Source organism: Purpureocillium takamizusanense, chromosome 2 (genome assembly GCF_022605165.1).
Source record: "Purpureocillium takamizusanense chromosome 2, complete sequence".
Taxonomy (NCBI): Eukaryota; Fungi; Ascomycota; class Sordariomycetes; order Hypocreales; family Ophiocordycipitaceae; genus Purpureocillium; species Purpureocillium takamizusanense.
In genome coordinates, this window is record NC_063069.1 from 1,157,167 (window position 1) to 1,180,211 (window position 23,045).

The following is a 23,045-nucleotide window of genomic DNA, read 5'->3' on the forward strand; positions in this document are numbered from 1 at the left end:
CGACAAATGCGGCACAGCAGCTCCTAACCTCGCCACCCACGCGCTGACAAGACAGGATCGGTTGTTGGCTTGGCTCGACAGAAAGTCGCGCGTGCGCGAGCAATCGCATTCGCATCCATCTCATCTCATCTCATCGCATCGAGCCATCTGCCGGCGCCGTCGATTCGGATCCGTCCGGCCCTAGGAATTTGCCACCCTCGGAGCCGCAAGGCTGGCTGTATGTGCGTGTAGGGCCAACGGTGCGGCATAGCACAGCACAGCTCCTCCCCCCTTCGTCCTTGTATCGTCTTGTCTCGTCTCTTCTGTGTGGTGTGCATCTGCGCCGCCGCCTCCGAGAGAAGCACGAGCCACCCGCGACGATCTTCTCTTATCCTTCGGTCCCGGGCCGCCCCAAGCTGAGAGAGCTTCTGCCGGCGTTCCGCACCAGGGCCGTGCGCTTCTGCATTTGCACTGCACTACACTGCATATTCGGTCTGCTGGTGCTGCTGGTGCTGGTGCTGCCTACGGCTGCAGCGCCTCAATCAATCCAACTTCAAGCACACATCCAGCCAGCAGCACGGACTCGCTGCTAGGAGAAAAAATACACAGGTCGAAGTTTTGCCTTTTGAGTGCAGTGCATTGTAACTGAGTGGATTGCTCGGCGTCAAGTCATCGCCTCTCCGTCAATCCTGCGCCCCAGCCAGGCGTGACGCTGCTGTTGCACTGGCCGCTGGATTGGAAATTGTCTGCCGAGGAAGGAGTGGACTCAGTGGAGGGCACCACCACCACTACCACCGCCGACACTCCGCGGATCAATTCGACACTGACGCCCTGGGCCAGAGCCCGGCGCCCCGCCAGTCAGCGTGCTCGTCTCGTCAACCTCTCCCGTCAACCACGTATTCGCACACAACCATCATCGCCAACGGCCATCCTGTCGTCGCTGGCATTGCGGCCGAGACCGCTAGCGTCGCGAGCCACGCACACCCCATCCATCGGCGACTCGGCACTGCTGACGAGCAAGGGGGAGAGCACGACGACGCACCACCGACGGAGCATGAGATGAACCCCTCACCGCACGGCATCGCCGCCGGCCATGCCCATCCTGTTGCCATCCCTCGGCAGCAGGTGAGCATCGAGCGCCTGCCCACCCGCCGCCAGGAGACGGGCCCGCGCGAGTCCATGAACTGCAAGTCGTGTCGCAAGCGAAAGGTAAGCTGCCAGTGTCCCCCTCCCGAACTGACCGCGCTGAGCCTTTTGGCCCCGCGCTTCATGCTACCGTGGTCTGGTCCCGGTGGCAACTCGTCGTCGTCGTCGTCGTCGTCGTCGTCGTCGTCGTCGTCGTCGTCGTCGTCGTCGTCGTCGTCGTCGTCGTCGTCGCCGTGTGCGGCCATCGCTGACCGGGCTTCCATTGCGCGACAGATCAAGTGCAACCGGTTACGGCCTACATGCGAGGCGTGCCAGATTTTCCAGTGCCCCTGCGTTTACGGTATGTTGAAACGCGCATGCGCGCGCGCACACACACATACGGCGTGCTTGCCCGCGGTGTCATGCTCATCTGCCGCCTTGGCGACGCGGACATCCGCAAAAATCCCGAGGTGACACAACGTTTGCTCGCTTACTAACCTTTCACGATATTGCAGATGCCGTCCCCAAAAAGCGCGGTCCCAAGACGGATGTCCTGGAGGCGCTGCTTAAGCGGGTTGACGGGCTCGAGGCCAAACTCAAGGAGAAAAATGCCGAGGGGTCGTCTTCCAAGGACGACGAAGCCGACAACGACGATGTCACGCCCGAGGAGTCTGACGGCAACGGGGCCGAGCCAATGGAGCCGCCCCTGAAACGAATCGCCAGCGGGTCGGACAAGGCGCCGACGAGCACCTCATCGCGTGTCAATTCACTGGTCCTGGATCCGAGGTGCGTTGCCCCGCCAGTGTTTCTGGACATGGGAACTGACATGGTTTGAAGAGAGTCTACTGCCTCACCAGTCCAGGTCGACACACTCCTGCACACGTACTTTTCTCGTTCTCATGGCAAGCCCTATTACATTGTCGATGAGTCGTCAACGAGACATCGCGTCCTGGCGGGCCAAGCGCCCCATCACCTTTGCTGTGCTCTTTGGGCCGTAGCTGGCAGGTGAGCAGAACTTTGTCGGTACTTCCTTCGTGCAATCTCGGCTGACGCTCTTCCAGGCTCACTCCTCATCCTCAAGGCAGCCAGGCTGCAGTGCAACTCAGCGAGGATTATGCTGCACGGGCAAGACAGTCGATGGACGTCGATGAGCCGTCGATCGATACTCTGCAGACTCTATTACTCCTTGTCCTTGCCTCTATTGCGTCTGGAAAGGGAAAGAAGGCGCATATGCTCATGGGTAAGATACCAACGTACCCAACCAAACAGACTACCCGAGTCGCTGACACCGATTAGCAAATGCCATTGGCATGGCCACAGCTCTTGAGCTGCATCGGGAGGTCGACACACAGGCGTCGATTGGGCTGGCGGACCGAGAACTGAGGAGACGCCTGTTCTGGACGTGCTACATCCTCGATCGGTTCCTGACATGTGGCTCAAAACGGCCGTCGCTGATACGCGACAAGAGCATTGCCCTCCGTCTGCCGGCTTGGACTCCTAGTCCTTCCGCTCTGCCTGTCGATGGCGAGTTCTTCCAACGCGGCTCCAACGTCCAGTACTTTAACGGCAACGGGAAAAAGTCACAAGGCAGTACCGGCATGCTCATTGACATCACCCGCATTCTCGGCATCACCAACAGGTACCTTGCTGCTGGTGGCGTCAAGGGGGATTCTCATTTTCCCTGGCACTCGTTGTCGACGCTGTCAAAGATCCGTCAAGAACTCGATTTTTGGGCCTCCGGCGCCAGTGACATGTTTTCCGGCCTGCATACACTCTTTCGGCAACCCGAGGCCACCATTCTGGTACTCAGCAAATTCATCTACCACCTCATCCACTGCCTAGTCTACCGGCCATTTCTGCCCATTGACTTGGCGGAGCTGGCTGGCAACGGCCAGCATCAGTCGTGGCAGATCGAGGCGACGAATATGTGCTTTTTGCATGCGAACGCCATTGCGGAGCTCATCGACTTTGCGAGACAAGCAAGCACGATTGAGTGGCCGGCAATCGTCGGCTACTGCATATGCACTGCAGCGACGGTGCATATCCACGGCACACATTACACCAATACCAGCGCTCTCGGCGAGTCCAACGTCTTCAGCCAGTCGTCGGAATCCCTCTCCCGGGAGATGCAGACACTGAGCGAGCTTCAGTACGCCTGGGCCAATGTGCAGCATGAGCGGGATACTCTGCAGGGCATTTACAATGCCCACGGCGAACTAGTCAATGTCATGCTAGGCAGCGCTATGCGGTACACACCGGGATTCCACCTCGAGGACTTTTTCGACCGATATTCAAATATTGGCGGCCCCGGCGGCAAGTCGTTTCGCTTCGACCCTGCCCATCTCAGCCTGACAGACGCGGTTGTGGACTTTTTCGTGGGCTCCTACGCTGGGGCCGCGGCTCAGGCACCGCAGGCCGCCAGTCATGCGGAACGAACGAAGTTGAAGCGCAAGGCCACATCCTTGAGCCAGCAAGCTCAACGGCTCGACGCACACGGACAGCCCACAGCCGGAGCACCAGCTCCTCTGCCGTCACCCGAAGCGTCAAGAGCCCCTTCGTACCAGTCAGGGGCAGTGCAGCCATCCCCGGCCGGGCCATCGCCACCCCTGGCAGCGCATTACGAGAACCCGGAATACAGCCAGGCCTCCAGCGGCGTGCGGAACGTAATGCCGTCTGTCCCGGCTGCCCCAACGTCTGGACAAGGGCAGGCGTACGGCATATCGCCTTTGACGCCACGGACCGCGGGACAAGGCATGCCTCCATTGTCTGGGACTGGGTTCAGTCCTTATGGGTATGGCTCAGGGTTCACGCCCGGCAACTCTGGCCAGGGCGCGGCTAATGACGGCAATCCTTACGACCCCATGTTTGGAACGTTGCCTACGAATACCTTCAGCAGCCCTGCGGCTTGGGCCGGGGACGACGGCCAGCAAAACAAGTTGAGCATTCTTAACTCCGGGGCTCCGGCGCCAAGCCCCGGCACCAAGAGCGCAAAGAGCGGCAGTACGGGAACGACGCAAACAGATGAGAAGGACCCGTTTTTGAGCCTACTTGAACAGTTGGCTGAGGATGAGCAGCGCTTCAACACGGGAACGGGGAACGAGCTTGACTACTTCCTATCGGGAAGTGGGGGCAGCGCCTGAGAGGCAGTGCAGACAGCAACAGGCCGTCTGAGCGGCAAAACAGTCGATGCTGCTCGAGGTGGTGTTTGACTAATACGGAGGGGGGACGTATATGTCTTGAATTGTGTACAAATCTGCAACTCGCTTGGACGAAATATGCATGGCGACAGTAGTCGCCCGCACAGAGCCAAGATATATACCCATGGATATGCATGACGGCCTTTTGGCGCCTTGGCTCTACATACAGCTCTCGCAAAAGATGACACGATGTGCTGGCAGACAGTGTACGTGAGGCTTGCTGCGCCAGCTGAAGGCGGCTCTAGGCGTCGAGAGTATTTGTTTGGCGTTGCGGCAAACATTCAGCATGGCGGCGCCCAAAGCGGTGATTCGTCTGCCAAGCACGGCTATGTGGCTATAGGGGCTGGGGCGGAGCTGTCCGTAGCTCAGCCCTACGAATCTACATATGCCGCCCTTGGCGGAGAGGAGGCTAGTATCCGAGTTGCTTGGTTGAGTACGAGGCTTGCATCCTGCTGCTCGGAGTCTCCGTCATATCTCGAATCTCCATCATGCAACGTACAAGTAAGGAAGAGGGAAGAGGCCGTGATAGGCCAAATGGCCTGTAGCCGGTTAGCCGAGACGACTTGAAGAATCACCACTTTCCTTGCGGTGCGGTCAGCCGGCTACTACGCAGTTGAGAGAGAGTAGACGTTTGGGGGGGTTCGGGGACTTTTGGGCTCGGTGTGCGCCTGCAGTTGAGAGAGGGGGACGGCGGGCTGGCTGTCTTGTTGTGGTGGCTGGAGATCAAGATTTTAAGGTTGTTCAGCTGCCGCGGGATGGCAACGACTTGCCCTGGTTTGCGGGCGTGCATGTGGCGCGGGCTTGGGATGCAACGTGAGCCGCTTCCGCGAGAAGTGAAACATGCACGCACATCAACAGCAGCCGGCTCGGCATCAAGTGCACTTCGTAGCACTTAGTACTTACAGTACTAACGTTAGATGTTGAACGCGGCAGAGGTGGTCGCGTCCGCGGGGTGATTGACGTCCCTCGCGGGGGAGGGTCGCATCCCGATGTTGAAAGCATGGGTAGAGACTGGTCCGCAGGGGCCATCAGCTGAGCCAAGCAAGCAAGCGGACGGGCGTCATCTGCCCTTCTTGCGAGGAGATGCATCGTTGCGACCGACGATGGATGGGGATGGGCATGAATGGATGAAAGTGTCTTGACGGGAGAGAAGAGAGAAGCTGACGGCGGGGGAGAAATCTAGAACACCCATGGACTCGAAAATGGTCCGTCACGAGCGACGTTGGGGAAACCTGGAAGCTGATGACGTGGATGCATGGATGCATGCATGGCACGGGAGGCTTGAACGGGCGTACGGAGTATTGGATCGAGTAACATCTTTCGAGGCAGCAGCACTGGGCCGCCGAATGCGAGAGAATATGCCTGCCGCCTTGGGGACGTGTGTTCCATCGTTCGGGGTATAAATATCGAACCGGCGGCGCGGGCACAATGCAGAGAGAGATATACACACAACCTCGAAGAGCAAGTCACACAAAAACACCATTTTGCATCTTTATCACAGCGAGCACTTCTGATATACAAAATAGATAGCGGATCCAGCACAGCACCGTCCGCCATGGAAAAGGGTTCTGCCAACGGCGCCTCTGCCCAGAATGGCACCTCCGCGGTCACTGCCGGCACGGGGATCGCGTTCCCGCACCCCAAGGACGCGACCAAGGTCCCCGTCTCAAGGGCCAAGATCCAAGCCACGCCTACGTTTTGCGCCGGGGACAAGGTGGACGTGACGGAGGTGAACAACTACCTCCAGCACTACGGCTACATGCCGTCGTCGTCGTCGTCGTCGTCCACCGCCACAGCCTCGGCGGCGGCGGCAGCAGCAGAGGACGCTGCTGCTGCTGCTGCTGCTGCTGCTGCTGCTGAAAAAGAAGTAGTGCCGGCAGCAGAAGACGCTGCTGCTGCCGCTGCTGCCGCTGAAAAAGAAGTAGTAGCAGCAGCAGCAGGCGAGGACACGGCGACGGCGCTGCGCGCGTTCCAAGAGTTCTTCAAGCTGAAAGTCGACGGCGTGTTCGGACCGGAGACGCGCCAGGCCATGTCCGAGGAGCGGTGCGGGTTCCCGGACCTGACGCAGTCGGTCGACTTCACGGTGCTGGGCCCGTGGAAGGACCGCAACATCCGCTACGCGTTCGGCGCGCAGTCGTCGCAGCTGGGCGCCGAGGCGTGCAAGGCGGCGATCCGGCGCGCGCTCAAGACGTGGGCGGACGCGGGCGCCGGGCTGACCTTTTCCGAGGTCGCCGGCGACCAGAGCCCCGAGGTCTTCGTCGAGTTCCGCCCGGCCAACGACCCGGACCACTCCATGGTCGGCGGCGTGCTGGCCCATGCCGACTTCCCGCCGGGGTACTCGGTCATCGTCAAGGGCCTGCCCCTGCCGGTGCACTACGACGACCAGGAGCACAAGTGGGTGGACGGCGCCGTCGCGGGCGCCTTCGACATCGAGACGGTCGGGCTGCACGAGTTTGGGCACATCCTCGGGCTCGCGCACTCGGGCGTCGCGGGCGCCGTCATGTATCCGTCGGTGTCTCCGAATCTCACGAAGCGGTCGCTGACAGAGGATGATCGGCTCGCGATTCGTAACCTTTACCCGGCGTGGCGCTTCCTCGGTGGTCTCTATTACGGTGAGTTTCTATTTCTTTCCCTCTTTTCTTCGTACACAGCAGATATCTCAGGAGTTCAGTCGTCATCATGAAACGAGATGGACACACAAGAAATACTTGAACTGACAGCAACCCCTTTTTGGGGTGTTTGCAGGCATACCCGCCGTCGTCTCCTGGGCGCCTGGGAGAACCGACGTCTTCGTGCGCGGCACCAACAACGCCGTGTACCACAAGTGGCAGACCGGCGGCGGCGGCTCTGCCTGGAACCCCAGCGAGACGGAGTACGAGAACCTGGGGGGCACCGTCTACGGGGACGTGACGGCGGTGTCGTGGGGGCCGAACCGCATCGACCTGTTCGCGCTGGGCACCGACAACGCCTGCTGGCACAAGTGGTGGGACGGCAGCGCCTGGGGGGGCTGGGAGTCGCTGGGCGGCGGCATCATCGGGGACATATGCGCCGTCTCGTGGGGCGCGAACCGCCTCGACCTGTTTGTGCGCGGCATGAACAACTCGGTCTACCACAAGGCGTGGAACGGCAGCGCCTGGATGCCCAGCGTCACGGGCTGGACCAACCTAGGCGGCGTCATCGTCGGCAGCCCCAAGGCCGTATGCTGGGGGCCGAACCGCATCGATGTCCTCGTCCGCGGCACCAACAACGGCGTCTACCAGAAGACGTGGAACGGCAACGCCTGGCTGCCCTCGGTGCTCGGCTGGCAGAACCTGGGCGGCACCGTCATGGACGACGTGACGCCCGTGTCCGGCGCCCCGAATCACCTCGACCTGTTCGTGCGCGGCACAAACAACGCCGTGTACCAGAAGAGCTGGAACGGCAGCGCCTGGGTGCCCAGCGAGGGGGGTTGGACCAGCCTCGGCGGTGTCGTCATGTCACGGCCCTCGGCGGCGGCCTGGGGCGGCAGCAGGATCACGCTCGCCGCCCAGGGAACCAACAACTCCGTGTACGTCAAGGAGTTCAACGGCACGGCCTGGAACGATTGGAACTCCATCGGCGGTGTCGTCACCGACGCGCCCGTCGTGCACCCCCGGGGTGGGGAGCGCGCCGCCGTGTTCGCGCGGGGCACCAACGCCTCGCTGTATGCGTACGACTAAGTGGTCGTGTCGTGGTGGCTGTGTCAATATCTCTCGGTGTTGTCTGCCCCCATTTGACTGTGATAAGCTGGCACTACAATACGTTCTTCATACACGTAACCCAAAATGTCAAGTACGGTCCGATCCCGTCTCTTCGTCTCGAGTGACCTGCTCCCCGTGACGCCCGTCCTTTGTGTTGTCGTAGGGGTACTTGTTCGTCAGGAACATGAGGGCCGCGGCGGTGACGATGCAGCCAAACATGAGAGATGTCGAGACGGAGAAGCCGGCGATGTACCGCGGCGCCGAGTTGGACGGCCAAATATACGACCCGCTGAGATGTCGTTAGTGATGTGTATATTACTCACGTCAGGTGTGGGAGCATAAGAGGAAAATAATCGTACTACACAGACGAAAGATTGGCAAGCGCGCTGTGGAATCGTCAGCTTGGCGAAACAATGCTTTCCGGCTGGGAGACGATGGTGCACGCACTTGACGACGCCAATGGCGACGGCTCGTTTCTCGGCCGGCCTGCAAATTGTGTTCGAGAGGTAGCTTAGTGTCAGGGGACTGCACGCCCATATGCCAGAGGCCCCTACTCGCCGTCAGCAACTTGGTGACGAGGAACCATACTACTTCGTATATAATTATGCCTTCAACTTACCAATCGCCAAAAAGGCGTACCGAGCCTTGGAGTCGGTCACGGCAGCGGTAATGATCAGTGCAACAGTAGACATAGCGCCCATAGCCATGATGTGCTTTGGCCGCTCGTTCAAGAGGTCCGACGAGAAGCAGCAGGCTAGGACGATGACGAGCGCAACCATGTCTGTAGCATGTCAGCGTGCCTCCCTTTCCCTTAATGGAGTGAAGGCTGGTCGCAGGCTTCGGCTCCCTTACAAATTGGAATCGTCATCTAGACACCTGTCAGTCGCGAAACCCGGAAAGGATACCGGGGGGGGCCCACGTATTGGATCTCGTGGCCCTTGTATCCCAGCGCCGCCATGAGAGTTGGGATGAAGTAGGTAATGGTGCCCGCGCAGGTACACAGGCTTTGTGCCAAAACAAACATCCAAGTCCTGCACCAAGACTGTCAGTCCCATCTAAGTAAAGGCGATTGATGTCCTCCATCGAGGTACTCACCTCCAGTCCTTAACGGCGCGAACAAAGCTTTCGAGGTGGCCCATCGAGCCGGCCTGCGTCGCGTTGTTGTCATGTTCGAGGCGGCGGACCGCATATTCACGTTCCTCCGCAGTGAGCCACTTTGTCGTCGCCGGGAAGTCGGGCAGGATGAACCTGATTCTGTGAGTTATGACCACCGAGGAAATGGTAGACAAGACTCACATTGCGATGATGGCGAAACCGACGGTCATACAGCCCTCGACTGGGCCAGGTCAGCCCTGTTCACAAGAGACAGGGTGCATCATGCTTGATGCTTGGGTAACGTACTAAGGAACAGCCATTTCCAAGCCGGTAGGTTTCCCCGATTCTGCATCGTATCCGTAATGACACCGGCTATTTCCATTTCCAGATCAGGATTATGCATCTGGCGCGATTGGAGCTGGCGAACACGCACCTATGAGCCCACCCACAGCCCCAGACAGGAGCGATGCGCAGTAGAACACGGAGAAGCGGCGCGCAAGCTCGGTCTTCTTGTACCAGTTGCTCATGAACAGGAGTACGCCGGGCTGTCAGGACACATGTGTCAGCACCCGGCTGGTACACAGATAGGGGGTCCAGGCGGAATGTGTCGTACAAAGTAGCCTGCCTCAAGAAGACCGAGGCAGAAGCGGAGAGCAATGAGATGGGCCTTGGTGTTGACGCCTACGTAGGCGACCCTGGAATATGTCAGTCTAACCCAATTAAAACCGCCATCGATCATCACGACCATCACTTACACCATGCCGCCCCAGACAATCTGTCCAAAGCCTTTGTCAGCATCCAGCACTTCAAGTCCTCAATCGTGGCCCTGGGCATACCATAAGGCCCGGAAGATACAGGCTCGGTCTCGTCCGGTTCAAAATCATGTTGCTTGGTACTTCCAGGAGCAGGTACCCGACGAAGAAGATGGACACTGCGAGGGAGTAGTCGGACGAGCTGAGATGGAGCGACTCGGCCATTCCCGCCTCCTTGGCATTTCCAATACTTTGCGGATGCTGTCAGTCGCGCTCACAGGGACGCAATGCGATCTTACTCACTTGTTTCGGTCAAGGTCTGACGTCGGCAGTTGTAGCTGGTTAGTTCGGCGAAACGGCAGTATACGACCAATCGGCGCCGGAAGGATCCTCACAGTTCAGAATGTACTTGCATTAATGTCAGCATCTCGATGTCCGATGCTCCTTGCAGGCCAATGAGGTGAATCTGGACTTACCATGACAAACAAGGGTGGGATGAGCCGCATGTCAACCTTGCGAAGGATCCTAGAATCATGTGGTTAGCGATATAACACACACGGCTTTCCCACCCATTGGATGGCAAGATGGCCAGGACCAACCGCTTCTCCAAGACCGCATCCTCCACAAACGGCCGCTCCTGCGCATCCACGACGCTTTCGCTATGGGCGGAGAGCTCCTTGGACATGGTAAACGCTGCTCGACAGTATGAGCCCTTGAACAGATTGGACTTATCCGCGCCCCTGCTTCCCCGGATTTCGGCCCATGGCTATATATGCATGTTCGGCACGCCGTTGCTCGCGGGGAAGTGGAGAGTGAGGCCCGGAGGCCCCGTGGGGACGACACGGAGATTCAAATTGAATGCTGTCGTTGCAGGGTGGTGAGTAGGTGGTGTAGGCAGTTCCTGACTGCCATGTGGGCTGCGAGAGTACGTACAGTGTGTGTGGTCCAGTCACGAGTCGACCACCCACTTCCGGCCCGACACTCACCTTTCGCCTCCACCTCGCCTCCGCCCAGACATTAATCTTCCACCACGACTCCGACTCCCGCCATCGCCTCGCACCAGAGGGAGACTGCCGCGCAGATGTCGCCTGAATCCGTATCCGAGCCGTCGCTTGTTAGTCCGAGCCAGGTGCAGTCGCACAGTGATGCCACGTTTGCGTGCACCTGGTCGGGGTGTGGGCGGGTGTACAGGAAGCGGGAGCACCTCCAGAGACACGAACGCAGCCGTATGATGACTCTGGCTCAAGAGGCACCCGGGCGTCGATAGCGCTGACATCTCTAGATGCGCGCGACTTCAAACACGAATGCCCGACTTGCAACAAGAGATTCATCCGAAGGCACGTCGTCTATCTTGCTGTGCAGCGGCTGTAGATACTATCAAATGCTAACACTTGTATGCACAGAGATGTCATGACCAGACACCTTGCACTTCACGATATCAGAGCGAAAAAGCCCCGCAAGGTGTCCTGGTAAGCGACTTTGTGACTTTCCTGGTCTGATCCGTGACTGACCGAGCAGTGTCTCGTGTGTCTCCCTCAAGGTTCGCTGTGACGGACAGCGCGGGACTGCCTGCAGCCGCTGCACTGCCTCTGGTCGAGAGTGCGTGTATCGCAGCGACAATACCGCGACTGTTTCCGAACAACCCAGTCAGGTCAGCCCAGTATTTCCAAGTCAGGCCGGGCACGTCTCGTCTCCCACAAGCCCAGGCCAACCAACAACCAGCGGCGTCCCAGAGCAAGCTGCGACCGCTCCAACGACTGGTAGGTGCGCCTGCAGATGTCTCTTCGAATGCTTACGCCCTTCTACGCGTAGAACTCTCGAGTCTTCCATTTGAACCGCTATATGGACTCGTTACGGATGCATCGGATGGTTTCTTTGGTTGGGACATCGACAACGTGGAGCTGGGACACATGGACGTGCTCAACATGTCGCCGCTCAACTGGTTCCATAGTTCCGAAGGCGCGCCAGCCATTACGCATCCGATCGCACCCGCAAAGCCAATATCGTTGCCGCCGTCTTCGGAGCTCATTCGTGATGCTCAGCCCTCAGATACCCCGTGGGTATGGCTCAGCCTCCCCGTTGACCTTGCCACTCCATGTGCTAACGCAGCAACCCTAGCCGCACGTCTATCGCCCAAGCGAGACCGACAGTCAGCTCAGCCTGTCGCCCATTGTGCAGTCCATGCCGTCCATATTTCGAGACCCAAATCTGGACTTCATCAAAGAGGCTATTCGCGAGTCGATGATGACACTGGTAAGCTCCACAAACCAACCAAACTGGCCCGCCGTCGACGTCGCCCTCTTCCCATCGACGCAGACGCTATCTGTCTGCATCAATCTTTACTTTCGCCACTTCCACGATACCCTTCCCATAATTCGACGGTCCAAGACGCGCGCGACAGATGCGCCACCAATTCTTCTTCTCGCCATGGCATCAATCGGCGCCATGTACTCGCGTGACAAGCTGAGCGGCTTGGCTATCGCCCTGAACGAGCTAACACGAAGGGCAATACATTACATGAGAGAAAGCGATCAACGCGCCATGTTTGACACGACATTTGTGCAGGCGTCCCTTCTGCAGTCCATCTTTGGACTCTTTTGCGGATCCCGGATGCTGTACCAGCATGCAGAGATAAGTCGAGGCAGCTTGGTGACGGCAGCGAGACGAATGCATCTTCTCCGGCCAAGCCTTTCGTTTGTGAAAGAGTTGCAAAAACGGCACAAGAATCCTTCGGAAGAGGAGCTTCGCAGAGCGCAAGCCGACGATGATGAGCGAAGAAACTTGGGATGGGGGATCTACGTGAGTGACAATGCCGCGAATAGAGCCTAAGACCACCGTAGTCAACTGACGTTCGTCTAGCTTTACGATATGCAGATTTCTGCTTTGCTTAATATTGCGCCGCTCCTATCTGTTGGCGAAATCAACGTTCCACTGCCCGGTGACAATGAAGCCTATACCACGACATCACCAAGCACGAGTCCCCCGGCGGATCAAGATACGGTCAACTTCAGGGCCGTGTTGGACTCTTTGCTCTCACACGGGACTATACCAGTACCTTTGAGCTCCTTTGGGCTATCTGTCGTAGCCCACACTCTGTACAGGTAAGAATTCACGGGCCGCGGCTGTGAGAAAAGTCGAAGCTAATAAGATGTGACAGGCTCTGCACTGACGCAGCCACGTTTGATCCGATTTTCTCACAACCTAGTGTTTGTCGCGATAGTCTCTATCGTCTTCCCTTTCCGCCAACGTTCCATTAGTTAGTTGTCTCAGAACTTTCCATGTATTCGCGTGTCTGACCTGAGCCAGCAATCCGCAAGAGCTGCTTGATCAATTGTCCGCTTCATCTCACTCCCTACCGAACAAGCCAAACTCCCTCATTGTCAGTGTCTCGGCCCTTTCACACCTTGGCCACATGCAGTTCACTTGGCCAAGCTTTCTCAACAACGTAAAGATTGCAGCTGGCAAGTCTGGGACCGAGGAGAGCAAGGCAGACGCGCGCAGCTGGGTGCGAGCTCGTATCGAGGAGGATCCAATTGGTACGAGGTCGATTCTTGCCCAGGCAGGTCAACTGAGCGCTCTGCTATCGAGGTTTACCTTTGAGTATGTCACTACCGCTTGCGCAACGTAAGGACTTCCGACTGACCGTGCAGCTCACCGGCCGAGACTGTATTGACTCTTGACCTGGGTCTCACGTTTTGGGCGATTCTGAAGTTCTCTACATCCATTGGGGAGCCGCTGCCGAACCAGAGACGGATCATCATTACATGTAAGTTGCCTCTTCTTTTAAAAAGCTGTCAAAGCCTGACTGGTCACAGGGTCCGATCACGCCGCAGCCAGCGAATGGATTAGGATTGGCGGTCCGGTATCGTTCCAGGGACTGGGAGACCTGAGCGATCTCAGCAGTACAAAGGTGCTGTCGATATTTAGCGAGAGACTTGAGAGCATGCCATGGGGCCTCGCGCAACGCTTCAAACACGTGCTTATGAGTTTGGAGAAGGAGTAGGATACAGGTCTATAGAGACGCCTCACATGCGAGTCCACGATTTCATAAGGCAGCGACACACGCAGTCGAACTTTGAAGGGCAATTTGCCTCGCCCCGCGGGAGTCATTCCGCGACGTTGGACAAGTATATGCGTCTTGTTCAGTTCATCCATCCAATTAACATCAGACGGAAATCCCCTTCTCCACCATCCATCCGCCACGTCCACAGCGACTCCGGCGATATCCACACTCCGGCAATTGACATTGTCGAACAGCGGTGTATAAAGGGCGCACGCGCGCAAAACATTCACGCGATCTCAATAAACGAGTTGTCCAAGAGGCTCACCTCATACACGTGTTCCCAATCACGAGCGAAAAGATGGCGCCCGCGACTCACTGCACCCTCAACACCGGTGCCTCGGTCCCCACCGTCGGCCTTGGTACGTCATATCGCCGACGTCATGCGCAGAGAAGCATTGATTGACTGCGGAAATTAACAGTCGCTCAGGGACGTGGCAGGCAAAGCCTGGCGAAGTTGGCAAGGCCGTCGAGCACGCCTTGAAGAGCGGCTACAGGCACATCGATTGTGCCCTCATCTATCGCAATGGTCTGTCTTTCCCCCCACCATCTGGCGGTAGCCTTCATCTCGCATACCCTATTAGCTACTGACCGGGATACAGAAAAGGAAGTCGGAGATGCCATCAAGGTGTCTGGCGTCCCTAGGAGCGAAATCTTCATCACCAGCAAGCTGTACGTCACCAGGGCATCCTTGAGACTGTGCGATGTGCAATTGAGTTCAGGCGGTTGCTGATTGTGCATCAGGTGGAACACGCACCAGCCTGATGTTGCCGCCGGCTTGGCTCAAACGCTGCGCGATCTGCAGACAGACTACCTGGACCTGTATCTCGTCCACTGGCCCGTGTAAGTTGATCTAGCCGACAAGACGAACCACCACCTCGCGCATAATATGCTGAACTTTATTAACAAGGCGCCTGATTCCCAACGAGACGTCTGACTTGCTCCCCACCAACCCTGATGGCACCCGCTCCATTGACTCTTCGTGGAACCAGCAGGACACCTGGAAGCAGATGGAAGCAGTGTACCAATCCGGCAAGGTCAAGGCAATTGGCGTGTCGAACTGGAGCGTGCCGTACCTAGAGCACCTGCAGAAGACGTGGACCGTTGTCCCCGCCGTGAACCAGGTACGATGGGTTATCGGGTGACCCCCACTGCGGGTAATGACGCAGATGCTGAATACGGATCTACTAGGTCGAACTGCACCCGTATAACCCTCAGCACAAGCTCAAGGAGTGGTGTGACAAGCACGGCATCATTCTCGAGGCATACTGCCCTCTTGGCTCCACAGGTAACCCCCAGTCCTTCGTCTCCTTTCCCTCGCCTACCTACGTATAGGCTAATGAGCAACGTCCTAGGCGCTCCACTGCTCGAGGACGATGAGATCACAGGCGTGGCCAAGAGATACGGCGTGTCGCCTGCCACCGTGCTCATCTCTTACCAGGTGAACCGCGGCTGCATCGTGCTGCCCAAGTCGGTGACGGCGTCCCGCATCGAGCAGAACCTCAAAGTGGTCGCGCTGCCCAAAGCCGACATGGACCTGCTCAACGCGATGGCGGCAGGTGGGAAGCAGAAGCGCGTCAACACCCCGGCTTGGAGAAGTGATCTAGTAAGCTAACCGTTGTCCATCTCTGTTCTCATTATAATATGGGTCTCGCAGAATGCTAATTATACGGACAGGGATTTGAAGATTGGTATGGGCCAGTGGAGGCGCAAAATTAAAAGCTAGTAGATATGTACGCTAAAATTTCGAATATGTCTGACCGAGAAATAAAAAGCCTAACGAAACCGTGCCTGACAAAGAGAAAAGCTAGATATGTCACCGAGAATCCGAATATGCCTAGTCGGGAAATGCAAAGCCAAGAGAAAGAGTGCATGATGCTGCCACGCCGGGCTGCAACAGCTGTGAATCATACCAGGAACCTGCCCCCGCCCTCTGCGGGGTTTCTAGGGAGTGCAGCTGCGCTCCTGTCTGCCCGGGGAGAGGACCAATGCCCGGCACTCGGAGACTTTGAAGCTCGTCACTGCGTCAATGTCCCGGTTGCTCTGCATTCGCTCGATGCCCTTGCCTGGCTGGTCTACCAGGAACACCTGGCTGCCATTCTTGTTCGAAAAGTTGCACACAATAGGATAGAAGACGCGTTTGTAAGGATCGGCCGCGATGTAGCGGGTTGGTGTTGTGGTGGTGGTGGTGGCTGTTGTCGTCGTCTCGTCATGATACGCCACGAGCGCAGTCCAGACGGGAGCATCACCGTCGTCGGGCAGGTCATCACACTTGCCAACGCCGAGTTTTGAGACGCCCAGCTCGGACATGGTATCGTTGGAGTAGTACATCATGCGTCGAGCCCCATCGCTGACGACGGTGTTGTCCGGCTGGGTGGCCCACTGGTCGGAGCAGCCGCTGTGTGTGTCGTTGGACCGGACGGCGTACATGTTGCCGTCGCCGCAGGAGAGGACCTTGACGGTGCGGTCGGGATTCATCAGGGCGCCGAGCTCGAGACCGTTTCCGTCGATGAAGGGCTGCTCCGGCTCGGTCTTTACCCAGCCCAAGGAGACGGAGGAGCTAGTCGCGTTCATGGGTCGAGGAACATGACCTATGGCCCTTCTCTGCAAGGTTTTCCCGGAACGCCTGCGAAGATATTGAGTAAGCCAATGTAACAAACACATACAGTCAAAAAAAGAAAGAAGCACCAACACGCGAACGTGTCAATGGAGCAGTGTCAAGGCTTACCCGAGGCAAAACTTCGTCAAGGGCTCCGCGCCAGTGTCCGCGAGCGTGTACTTCATTTTCATGAAGGGAACGTCAGCCTCCAGCTTATTCCGCCAGCTCAGCCGTGCTGATATGCCGCGGCAGCCGTCGGTGTTGTTGAAGCCCGCGTCGATGGTCCCGTCGGCGTTGAGCTCCGCGTGCACCGCACCCCTCGCGTCGAGGATGATGGACGGCTCGTCAATAAAGGAAACCCGCTCCTCGAGCGACTCGACCTTGACGCCGCAGTGTATGCCCATGGGCAGCCCCAGCGACGCCTCGACCATGACCTCGCCGTGGGCCTGGAAGACGGGCTTGAAGTAGGGCTTCCAGCCGCCGACGCTGTTCCTGGTGCGGTTCACGAGGTCGAGCACCACGTAGGCGTCCTGCAGGCCGACCTCGGCGCCGGCGAGCAGCTGCCCGCTGGCCTGGGCGGTCAGGTTGGCGTGGACGCCGAGGCTCACGCTGGGCCCGATGGTGACGACGCCAAAGGACAGCGCGGGGAGGCCCACGTCGCAGAGCTCGTGGGTCACGTCCTTTTGAAAGGTGTACCTGGCGTCGATGCCGACCTTGAGGCCCGCCTTGGCGACCACGTGCAGCCCGATCTCGCCCTTGGTGAAGCCCTTGAAGGGAACCCATTGGAGGTGGCCGGCGAGTTTGGCGCTTCCCGTCACGCCGCAGTCGACGCAGTACAGGCTCAGGTAAGGGCTCTCCTCCGGGCCAATTGCGTCGAGGAGGATGGCATTTCCCCACGGAGAGACCGCCTTCTTGGTCGAGGCATCGACCAGGTCCGCGGCTTTGCTTTCGCCGCCGTTTGCTTCTTTCTCGTTGTCCTCGCCGCTGCCTCCCACGTCTTTCGCCTTGTTCTCGACGGTCCCCTCCACTGCCTTCGGCTTGTTCTCGGCGATCCCATCCACTACTTTCGGCCCGTTCTCGCTACCGTCTTTCTCTTCAACGTTGGGAAGCTTAAAGTCAAAGGTCTTGTCGAATTCGCGGTCCAGGGAAAGGCCCTTGATAATCCCCTTGGCGGCGTCTACAACCGGCGCAATGACGTTGGTTCCGATCCAAGACCAAACGCTGCGGCTGTGCAGGCCGTGGGCGCATTTGAGGCTGCGGTCCGGAGAGATGTGCTGCAGGAAGGCCCTGGACGCCTCGTCCGCGGCGGCCTTGCACTGGCCGAGCGGCTTTCCGGACTTGGGGCCCAAGGCTTCAGACGGCTCCCACATGCCCCATCGTGCTTCTGCGGAGTGGATGAGGTCGTCGGGCTTGTGCGCCTTGCATGAGACGTCGATGGTCATGTCTTGGTGGTTCACGGCCAGGCTGGTGGCGTTGAAGAAGCATCGCTCCCCGCTCTTGTACGCCTGGCAGCCCTCGGCGTAGGCGATCAAGACCAGGCCCTCGTCTGTGGGGTTCCAGGTCTCGCTGGCGTGGCGGAACGCGTCCTCTTTGGTGAAGGTAACTCTAAGGCCGCTCTTCTGATCATATTCGACCTTGACATGAGCGCTGTGGTCGAGGTTGACGGAAGGCAAAGTGAAGTTGTATTTAATAAAGGCAAAGGGTCCTTTCTTGGACTGATCTGCTTCGCGTTAGAATCACGTTCCGTTGGCCACTTTTACTTGCGCGTTTCGGATGGATGCATACCAGGGGGGCCGTAGTACAGCTCGGAGCCCTTGCTGTCTGGGATCGGGATGACGTTGGTCACCTTCTTGGTGTCATGCTTCCAGTGGACATTGGGAGTTAGCGTCTTTGTCGGGGCAGCGCTGTAGAATGTAGCAGTCCTTGTTGCCGTTGCTGCTGTTATCGTTGTCGTTTTTGTCTTTGTTTTCCGCGGGCGTCTGGACTTGCACACCGTCTTGGTCGACGTGACGGTCACAGAAGCGACGGTAACCGAAGAGGTTGAGTTAGAGTACCGATGAGGGTAACTCAGCCTGCCAACGGATGTGTGTGGTGTGGGGGAACGTGTGCTTGCGACACTGAGACTTGGCATGGTTCGACTGTCGGTCGTGGTAACATCACTGCTGCTGATGCTACTGCTGCTGCTGCTGCTGCTGCTGCTACTCAAAGAGGGACTGAGCGTGGGTTGCACGTGGGCGTCTTGCGTGGGGAGGGCCGCGACGCTCGCGGCGGCGGCCAGCAAGCCCACGAGTGCCTCGAGAAGCATGATGCGTCCCATCTTGAAGAGAAGTGTAAAGGGCCTGTGGCCCGAGGCAGTGAATGCACTTGGGAAGAAAGTCTAAAACAATACAATGTGTTTCTTAGGGAGAGAAGAGAATGATAGTCGTGCAACGACCCCAGAGATCGCTGAGGCTCGAGATACTTGGTGAGCATTCCAGCGATATGAAAAGATGTTTTGAAGCTATTTATCTATGTCTGTCACCTCGGCTCCGCGCAGTCGCTATCGCCCCGCAAAGCATCTTTGCCAGAAAGGAAAAAAGGTCATTATGGCCCGCGGCACATGAGAAGGGCCATATCAGTCTCATCCCGTCGTCTGGTGTCGTCATCGTCGACATCGGCAGGAGGCAAAGCCTGTGTTTGGGCATCATCCCCGGGGCCCCATGTCTGTCCCTCCTGACGGACCACGTCTCCATGCCGGGCGGATCCCGAACCGGCAGGGCGGGTCCCAGTCTAATGTGGTCGCCGGGGGCGGGTGGGTTGTGCAAGGTCTGGGGTCTTGCTTGTATCCAGCTGAAAGGATTCACTTCACATGGGAAACGGGGCATTACAACCACATGCGCACGCCGGATGAGGAGACTGGGTTTAAGCGCGTCGCCGCCGCCGGTGGGGATCACACGTTCGTACGACTCGCGCGGCCGTTGGAGCTTGTGGTACGCTCCTTCGAAAGCGGGTTTCGACCCCGGGGGGGAGAGAGGGGCTCTGAATGGAGTCCAATATACCGCGTGCGGGCATCCATGCAACGCTTGTCGTGTCTTGGTAGGCAAGTAGGGACTTGGCGCGCGCGCGCATGCGCTGAGGCCATGTTCGCCCACCGACGATACCGTCAAGGTCATGCGGGGTTTGATTGATTGATTGATTGATAGGCAATCAGAAGAAGAGAACACAGCAGGGACTAGGCTCCTCCTCCTCCTCTTCGATAAAGGAGGGTATAGTGCGGCACTTGCCTTGACCTCTATCTCTCACCTACTAGGTAGCCCGCACGGGTCAATCAAATGAGGACAGGGGGTTCATGTTGTCGTCAAGCCGTCCATGGCATGTGAGTAGTTAGTGCCACGACTATCGACAACTCTCTTTGCCCCCCCCTCCCCTTTTCCCCCTGAGGGCCCCCGGCGCACGTCACGCCAGACCAGCCTTTCACGCTTGCGGCTGTCAAGCTCGCAGGGATCGTCAGGGGTCGGTCGGCCGAGAGCCGAACAAAGGTACCGGATGCCGTCCGCCCGTGCGGTCAAAAACCGTCCATGTGGCGCCCAACAAGAAAATGCTATTTGGACGACGACGCAGGATCGCATAAAGTCATCCCCACTTGAGGACCTCTGGGGGCCCTGGCCTTAGTACTGACATCCCATCATCATGAGCCCGCCTTTCGCGGGGAGCTGCATCCTTGGCTCAACTTTGCCGCGATAGCCGCAATCGCAGCACATGCACCGGCCGCACGGCACACCAAGGTTCGATCCGTCTCACCAGGTACAATGCCAGTACGTACGAAGTACGTAGCCCAATAAGAAATTAGTATTGCCATGCATAGTACCTACCTACCTACCTACCTACTGCAAAAGACATAGGCCCCCGGTGCCCTGGGATCACTCGCTGCAGCCTAGACGGTGGCCTCGGAGGCTCACCGGACGGATCAACTCCACCCAACCCATTCATGGAGGGCGTCTGATAATGGTCCTGCAGACCCAGGGTAAGTAGTACGCCTCCCAGGAACGGGCAAAGTCCGCTCAGGCTCACGTTGTCGATCCAAACTCTCAAGTTGAGCCTCATATAGCACCAGACCTTACCCAAGGTGCTAAGTCGCATCCCCATGTACAGTCACCGACGCAGCGGCCAGACCCTCTGCGGGTTCGAGCTTATCGTCCGAGTTTATTTCTTATGTGTCATGTCGTGACCCGCATATACTATGAATCCTGGGGTCCGACGGTAGGATCAAATGCGAGAGAGGGCTGGGATCACTGCTGACTAGCAGTAGTAGGATGTCGGCAAAGCAACCACTCTTCATCTCGCGTCCCATGAATCGTGTGCAGCTTACGTATGCAGTGCTACGCTCAAGCAAGCGCCCGCCTCACTGCGTCTTGCCACCACATGGACCGTCGCCACAAAGGACGGATCGGTGCGTGCTCCGGAGCCTGTGTCACGGGACGTACAAACATCGAATGTTAGTGGAGCGGTCGTTCTCGCGGACGTAACAGCATCTTAGTCAAACGTCCGACTGACCGTGCTTTTTCCCTACCCCACATTAAAATAGGCGTGGGTCGTTGAGGGCGTTGCTTTCATGGTTTGATGTAGTATCGATTTGGCGTGAGGACCGGGGTTGGGAGGGCGACTTTCCCATACGGTCAGCGGGACCTGCTGATCTCCCCTAAACTGACAAGTCCAGTCCACGTGGATTCAAGCACGTCTCGGGAGTGGCCGTTCGAGCACGTGAGGTATTGGCGTATGGCCTGATTGACCTCAACCTCGCCTCAACTGTGGCTGATGCTGTCTGCACGGTATTTCTGTATAGGATTCGTGTACGGAAATTTGTCATTTGCGACCCGGGGTTGATTTAATCTCCTTCCAAAATTCACTTCTTGTTCTCTTACATCCAGAGGCGGTTGGTTTGATTTCTGACCATGATATGCCACGCTGTAAAGAATGAAAAATCCTTCCTTGTTGCCATGACCGAACGCCTTGATGTGCTCAATGTATGTCAACTGCAACCTCCGCACTGCCAGTCACGTTATGGCCTCTCAGTATCTACGCCTTTATCCTAGCTCTCAACAGTTGAGGCTATTATTTAGAGATGAGCCAGCCCTGTTTTTTTTCTTCTTCTTGAAACTCGGCCTCCAATATCGGCTGTCGGGTAGTTTCCGTGCACCTTGAAGTCTATTCATATGGTTAATGGATGACTGGCGTGCCAGGGTCAACTGCTGCTGCCCGAAACGGCTATTGAATGATGTCAGAAAAAGTCAAGGTCATAAGACGGCCGGCAATGCCCAACCGTCAATGCACCTAAACTCTAGAGCCGTTTTTCTTGTGTCTCGGCAACGCCGTTTCACGATACAATTCTGGTGTTGAGGAATGCGAAGTGTCCCGAATGCGGCGCTGGGCCGTGGAAGAGGGCGCTCCACTCATCACGTCCCCCGAGACCGCGCGATGGCGCATGATCAGGTTCACAGGCTCCGCATAACTTTATATAGCAACATTGATGGCAGTCCATAGGCCGTTTCGTCGAGTCGCCCCGCCCACATTGACGTCCCAACTACATGTAGTTACCAGTCTGTCGGATAACCTTGCAACCGGCAATTCTCCAAAGGTTCGCAAGTAGTTGAAAAGAAAAGAAAAAAAAGGACGTACCTGCAGGTGCGCTCCTGCATGTGTGCCGCATTCCGATCACGGTCGCGGCAGTGGGTTCATGCGAACTTGGTGGTCACCCCATCAAATGTATTTTTACCCACATCAAACCACATGTATCAAAGCTACTCAGTGAAAGTCTACATGTATGGTTTGGCCACGATGCTCCGCACCTGTACAGAGAAAGGGCAGCGGACTTTACCCGACAAGGTTTGGAGCCAGGTCTTCGGTAGCCTCAATCGTCAGGGCCATCTCCACACCGCACCAGTCACATGATAAGGAACGACTTCGACCACCTAATGAGCAATTGATAGCATAAAGGGTATGAAAGGGATGTAACGATGATGCTAGGAAGAAGAGCTCCCTAGGCGGCTGTGGCAGAGAGCCATGAATAACATAATGCCGCCCATTGAGCTAGGAGTTAAGGCTGAGTAACACGACGCCTATGCCCCGGGCTAAACTCACGATGCACATAACATGTCGCGCAACCCGCGACCAAACCAAATGTGCAATGAGTTTGCAGCCCGTCAATGAAGCATGATCCACAAATTGAATATGGCTTGAACATCACGTCGGTTCCTCGGGAGCGCCTGAGAGATGGCCATCGCCAACCAGCGTGGCATATAGGGTAGGCACAATTACGCCCCTCGCATGAATCACTTCTCCAAGTGACGACAGAGGGGGCCATCGTGGCCCCGCTGGATCATGCGTGGGTTGATCTATCACGTCCTTCCGGCCCTTCACCGAGGGACATGGAGGGGGGAACCGGGCCATGCGCCCTCTCCGCAGTGGCGCGCCGCCGCGCCTGAGCAGCAGCACGCGACACTTGTCCATTGACGTCTGTCAGGAGAGTCCGAAGTCGGGGGC

At 57.6% G+C, this 23,045-nt stretch overlaps 6 protein-coding genes across 6 annotated transcripts; 4 read left to right on the forward strand and 2 right to left on the reverse strand.

Annotated features, from left to right (window-relative positions):
• The first annotated feature begins 139 nt into the window (after window positions 1–139).
• On the forward strand, window positions 140–4,459 carry JDV02_002176 (3-dehydroquinate dehydratase). The gene is made up of 6 exons (XM_047983176.1): window positions 140–1,188; window positions 1,399–1,465; window positions 1,620–1,890; window positions 1,942–2,109; window positions 2,166–2,344; window positions 2,401–4,459. Exons 1-6 carry the CDS (start codon window positions 1,039–1,041, stop codon window positions 4,242–4,244), a joined length of 2,679 nt encoding a protein of 892 aa, XP_047839146.1. The 5' UTR covers window positions 140–1,038; the 3' UTR covers window positions 4,245–4,459.
• A 1,397-nt stretch (window positions 4,460–5,856) lies between these two features.
• JDV02_002177 (uncharacterized protein) lies at window positions 5,857–7,999 on the forward strand (the record flags this gene model as incomplete). The annotated part of the gene is made up of 2 exons (XM_047983177.1): window positions 5,857–6,913; window positions 7,047–7,999. The coding sequence occupies 2 exons, from the start codon at window positions 5,857–5,859 to the stop codon at window positions 7,997–7,999; spliced, it is 2,010 nt and encodes a 669-aa protein (XP_047839147.1).
• On the reverse strand, window positions 7,588–10,747 carry JDV02_002178 (uncharacterized protein). Its single transcript, XM_047983178.1, has 17 exons — window positions 10,467–10,747; window positions 10,344–10,392; window positions 10,263–10,275; window positions 10,171–10,186; window positions 9,952–10,117; window positions 9,871–9,890; window positions 9,729–9,810; window positions 9,549–9,660; window positions 9,422–9,487; window positions 9,317–9,356; window positions 9,116–9,268; window positions 8,940–9,051; window positions 8,873–8,888; window positions 8,640–8,801; window positions 8,468–8,570; window positions 8,380–8,406; window positions 7,588–8,309 (listed from the first exon to the last, which is right to left on the reverse strand). Exons 1-17 carry the CDS (start codon window positions 10,550–10,552, stop codon window positions 8,108–8,110), a joined length of 1,425 nt encoding a protein of 474 aa, XP_047839148.1. The 5' UTR covers window positions 10,553–10,747; the 3' UTR covers window positions 7,588–8,107.
• Window positions 10,748–11,792: 1,045 nt separating this feature from the next.
• On the forward strand, window positions 11,793–13,870 carry JDV02_002179 (uncharacterized protein; the record flags this gene model as incomplete). The annotated part of the gene is made up of 7 exons (XM_047983179.1): window positions 11,793–11,927; window positions 11,986–12,666; window positions 12,727–12,968; window positions 13,025–13,123; window positions 13,174–13,467; window positions 13,518–13,633; window positions 13,683–13,870. 7 exons carry the CDS (start codon window positions 11,793–11,795, stop codon window positions 13,868–13,870), a joined length of 1,755 nt encoding a protein of 584 aa, XP_047839149.1.
• Window positions 13,871–14,228: 358 nt separating this feature from the next.
• On the forward strand, window positions 14,229–15,646 carry JDV02_002180 (Glycerol 2-dehydrogenase (NADP(+)); the record flags this gene model as incomplete). The annotated part of the gene is made up of 8 exons (XM_047983180.1): window positions 14,229–14,289; window positions 14,358–14,456; window positions 14,530–14,599; window positions 14,672–14,770; window positions 14,838–15,051; window positions 15,119–15,215; window positions 15,283–15,533; window positions 15,605–15,646. 8 exons carry the CDS (start codon window positions 14,229–14,231, stop codon window positions 15,644–15,646), a joined length of 933 nt encoding a protein of 310 aa, XP_047839150.1.
• Window positions 15,624–19,031, reverse strand: JDV02_002181 (uncharacterized protein). The gene is made up of 3 exons (XM_047983181.1): window positions 18,312–19,031; window positions 16,656–18,246; window positions 15,624–16,553 (listed from the first exon to the last, which is right to left on the reverse strand). Exons 1-3 carry the CDS (start codon window positions 18,841–18,843, stop codon window positions 15,872–15,874), a joined length of 2,805 nt encoding a protein of 934 aa, XP_047839151.1. The 5' UTR covers window positions 18,844–19,031; the 3' UTR covers window positions 15,624–15,871.
• Between the last annotated feature and the right edge of the window lie 4,014 nt (window positions 19,032–23,045).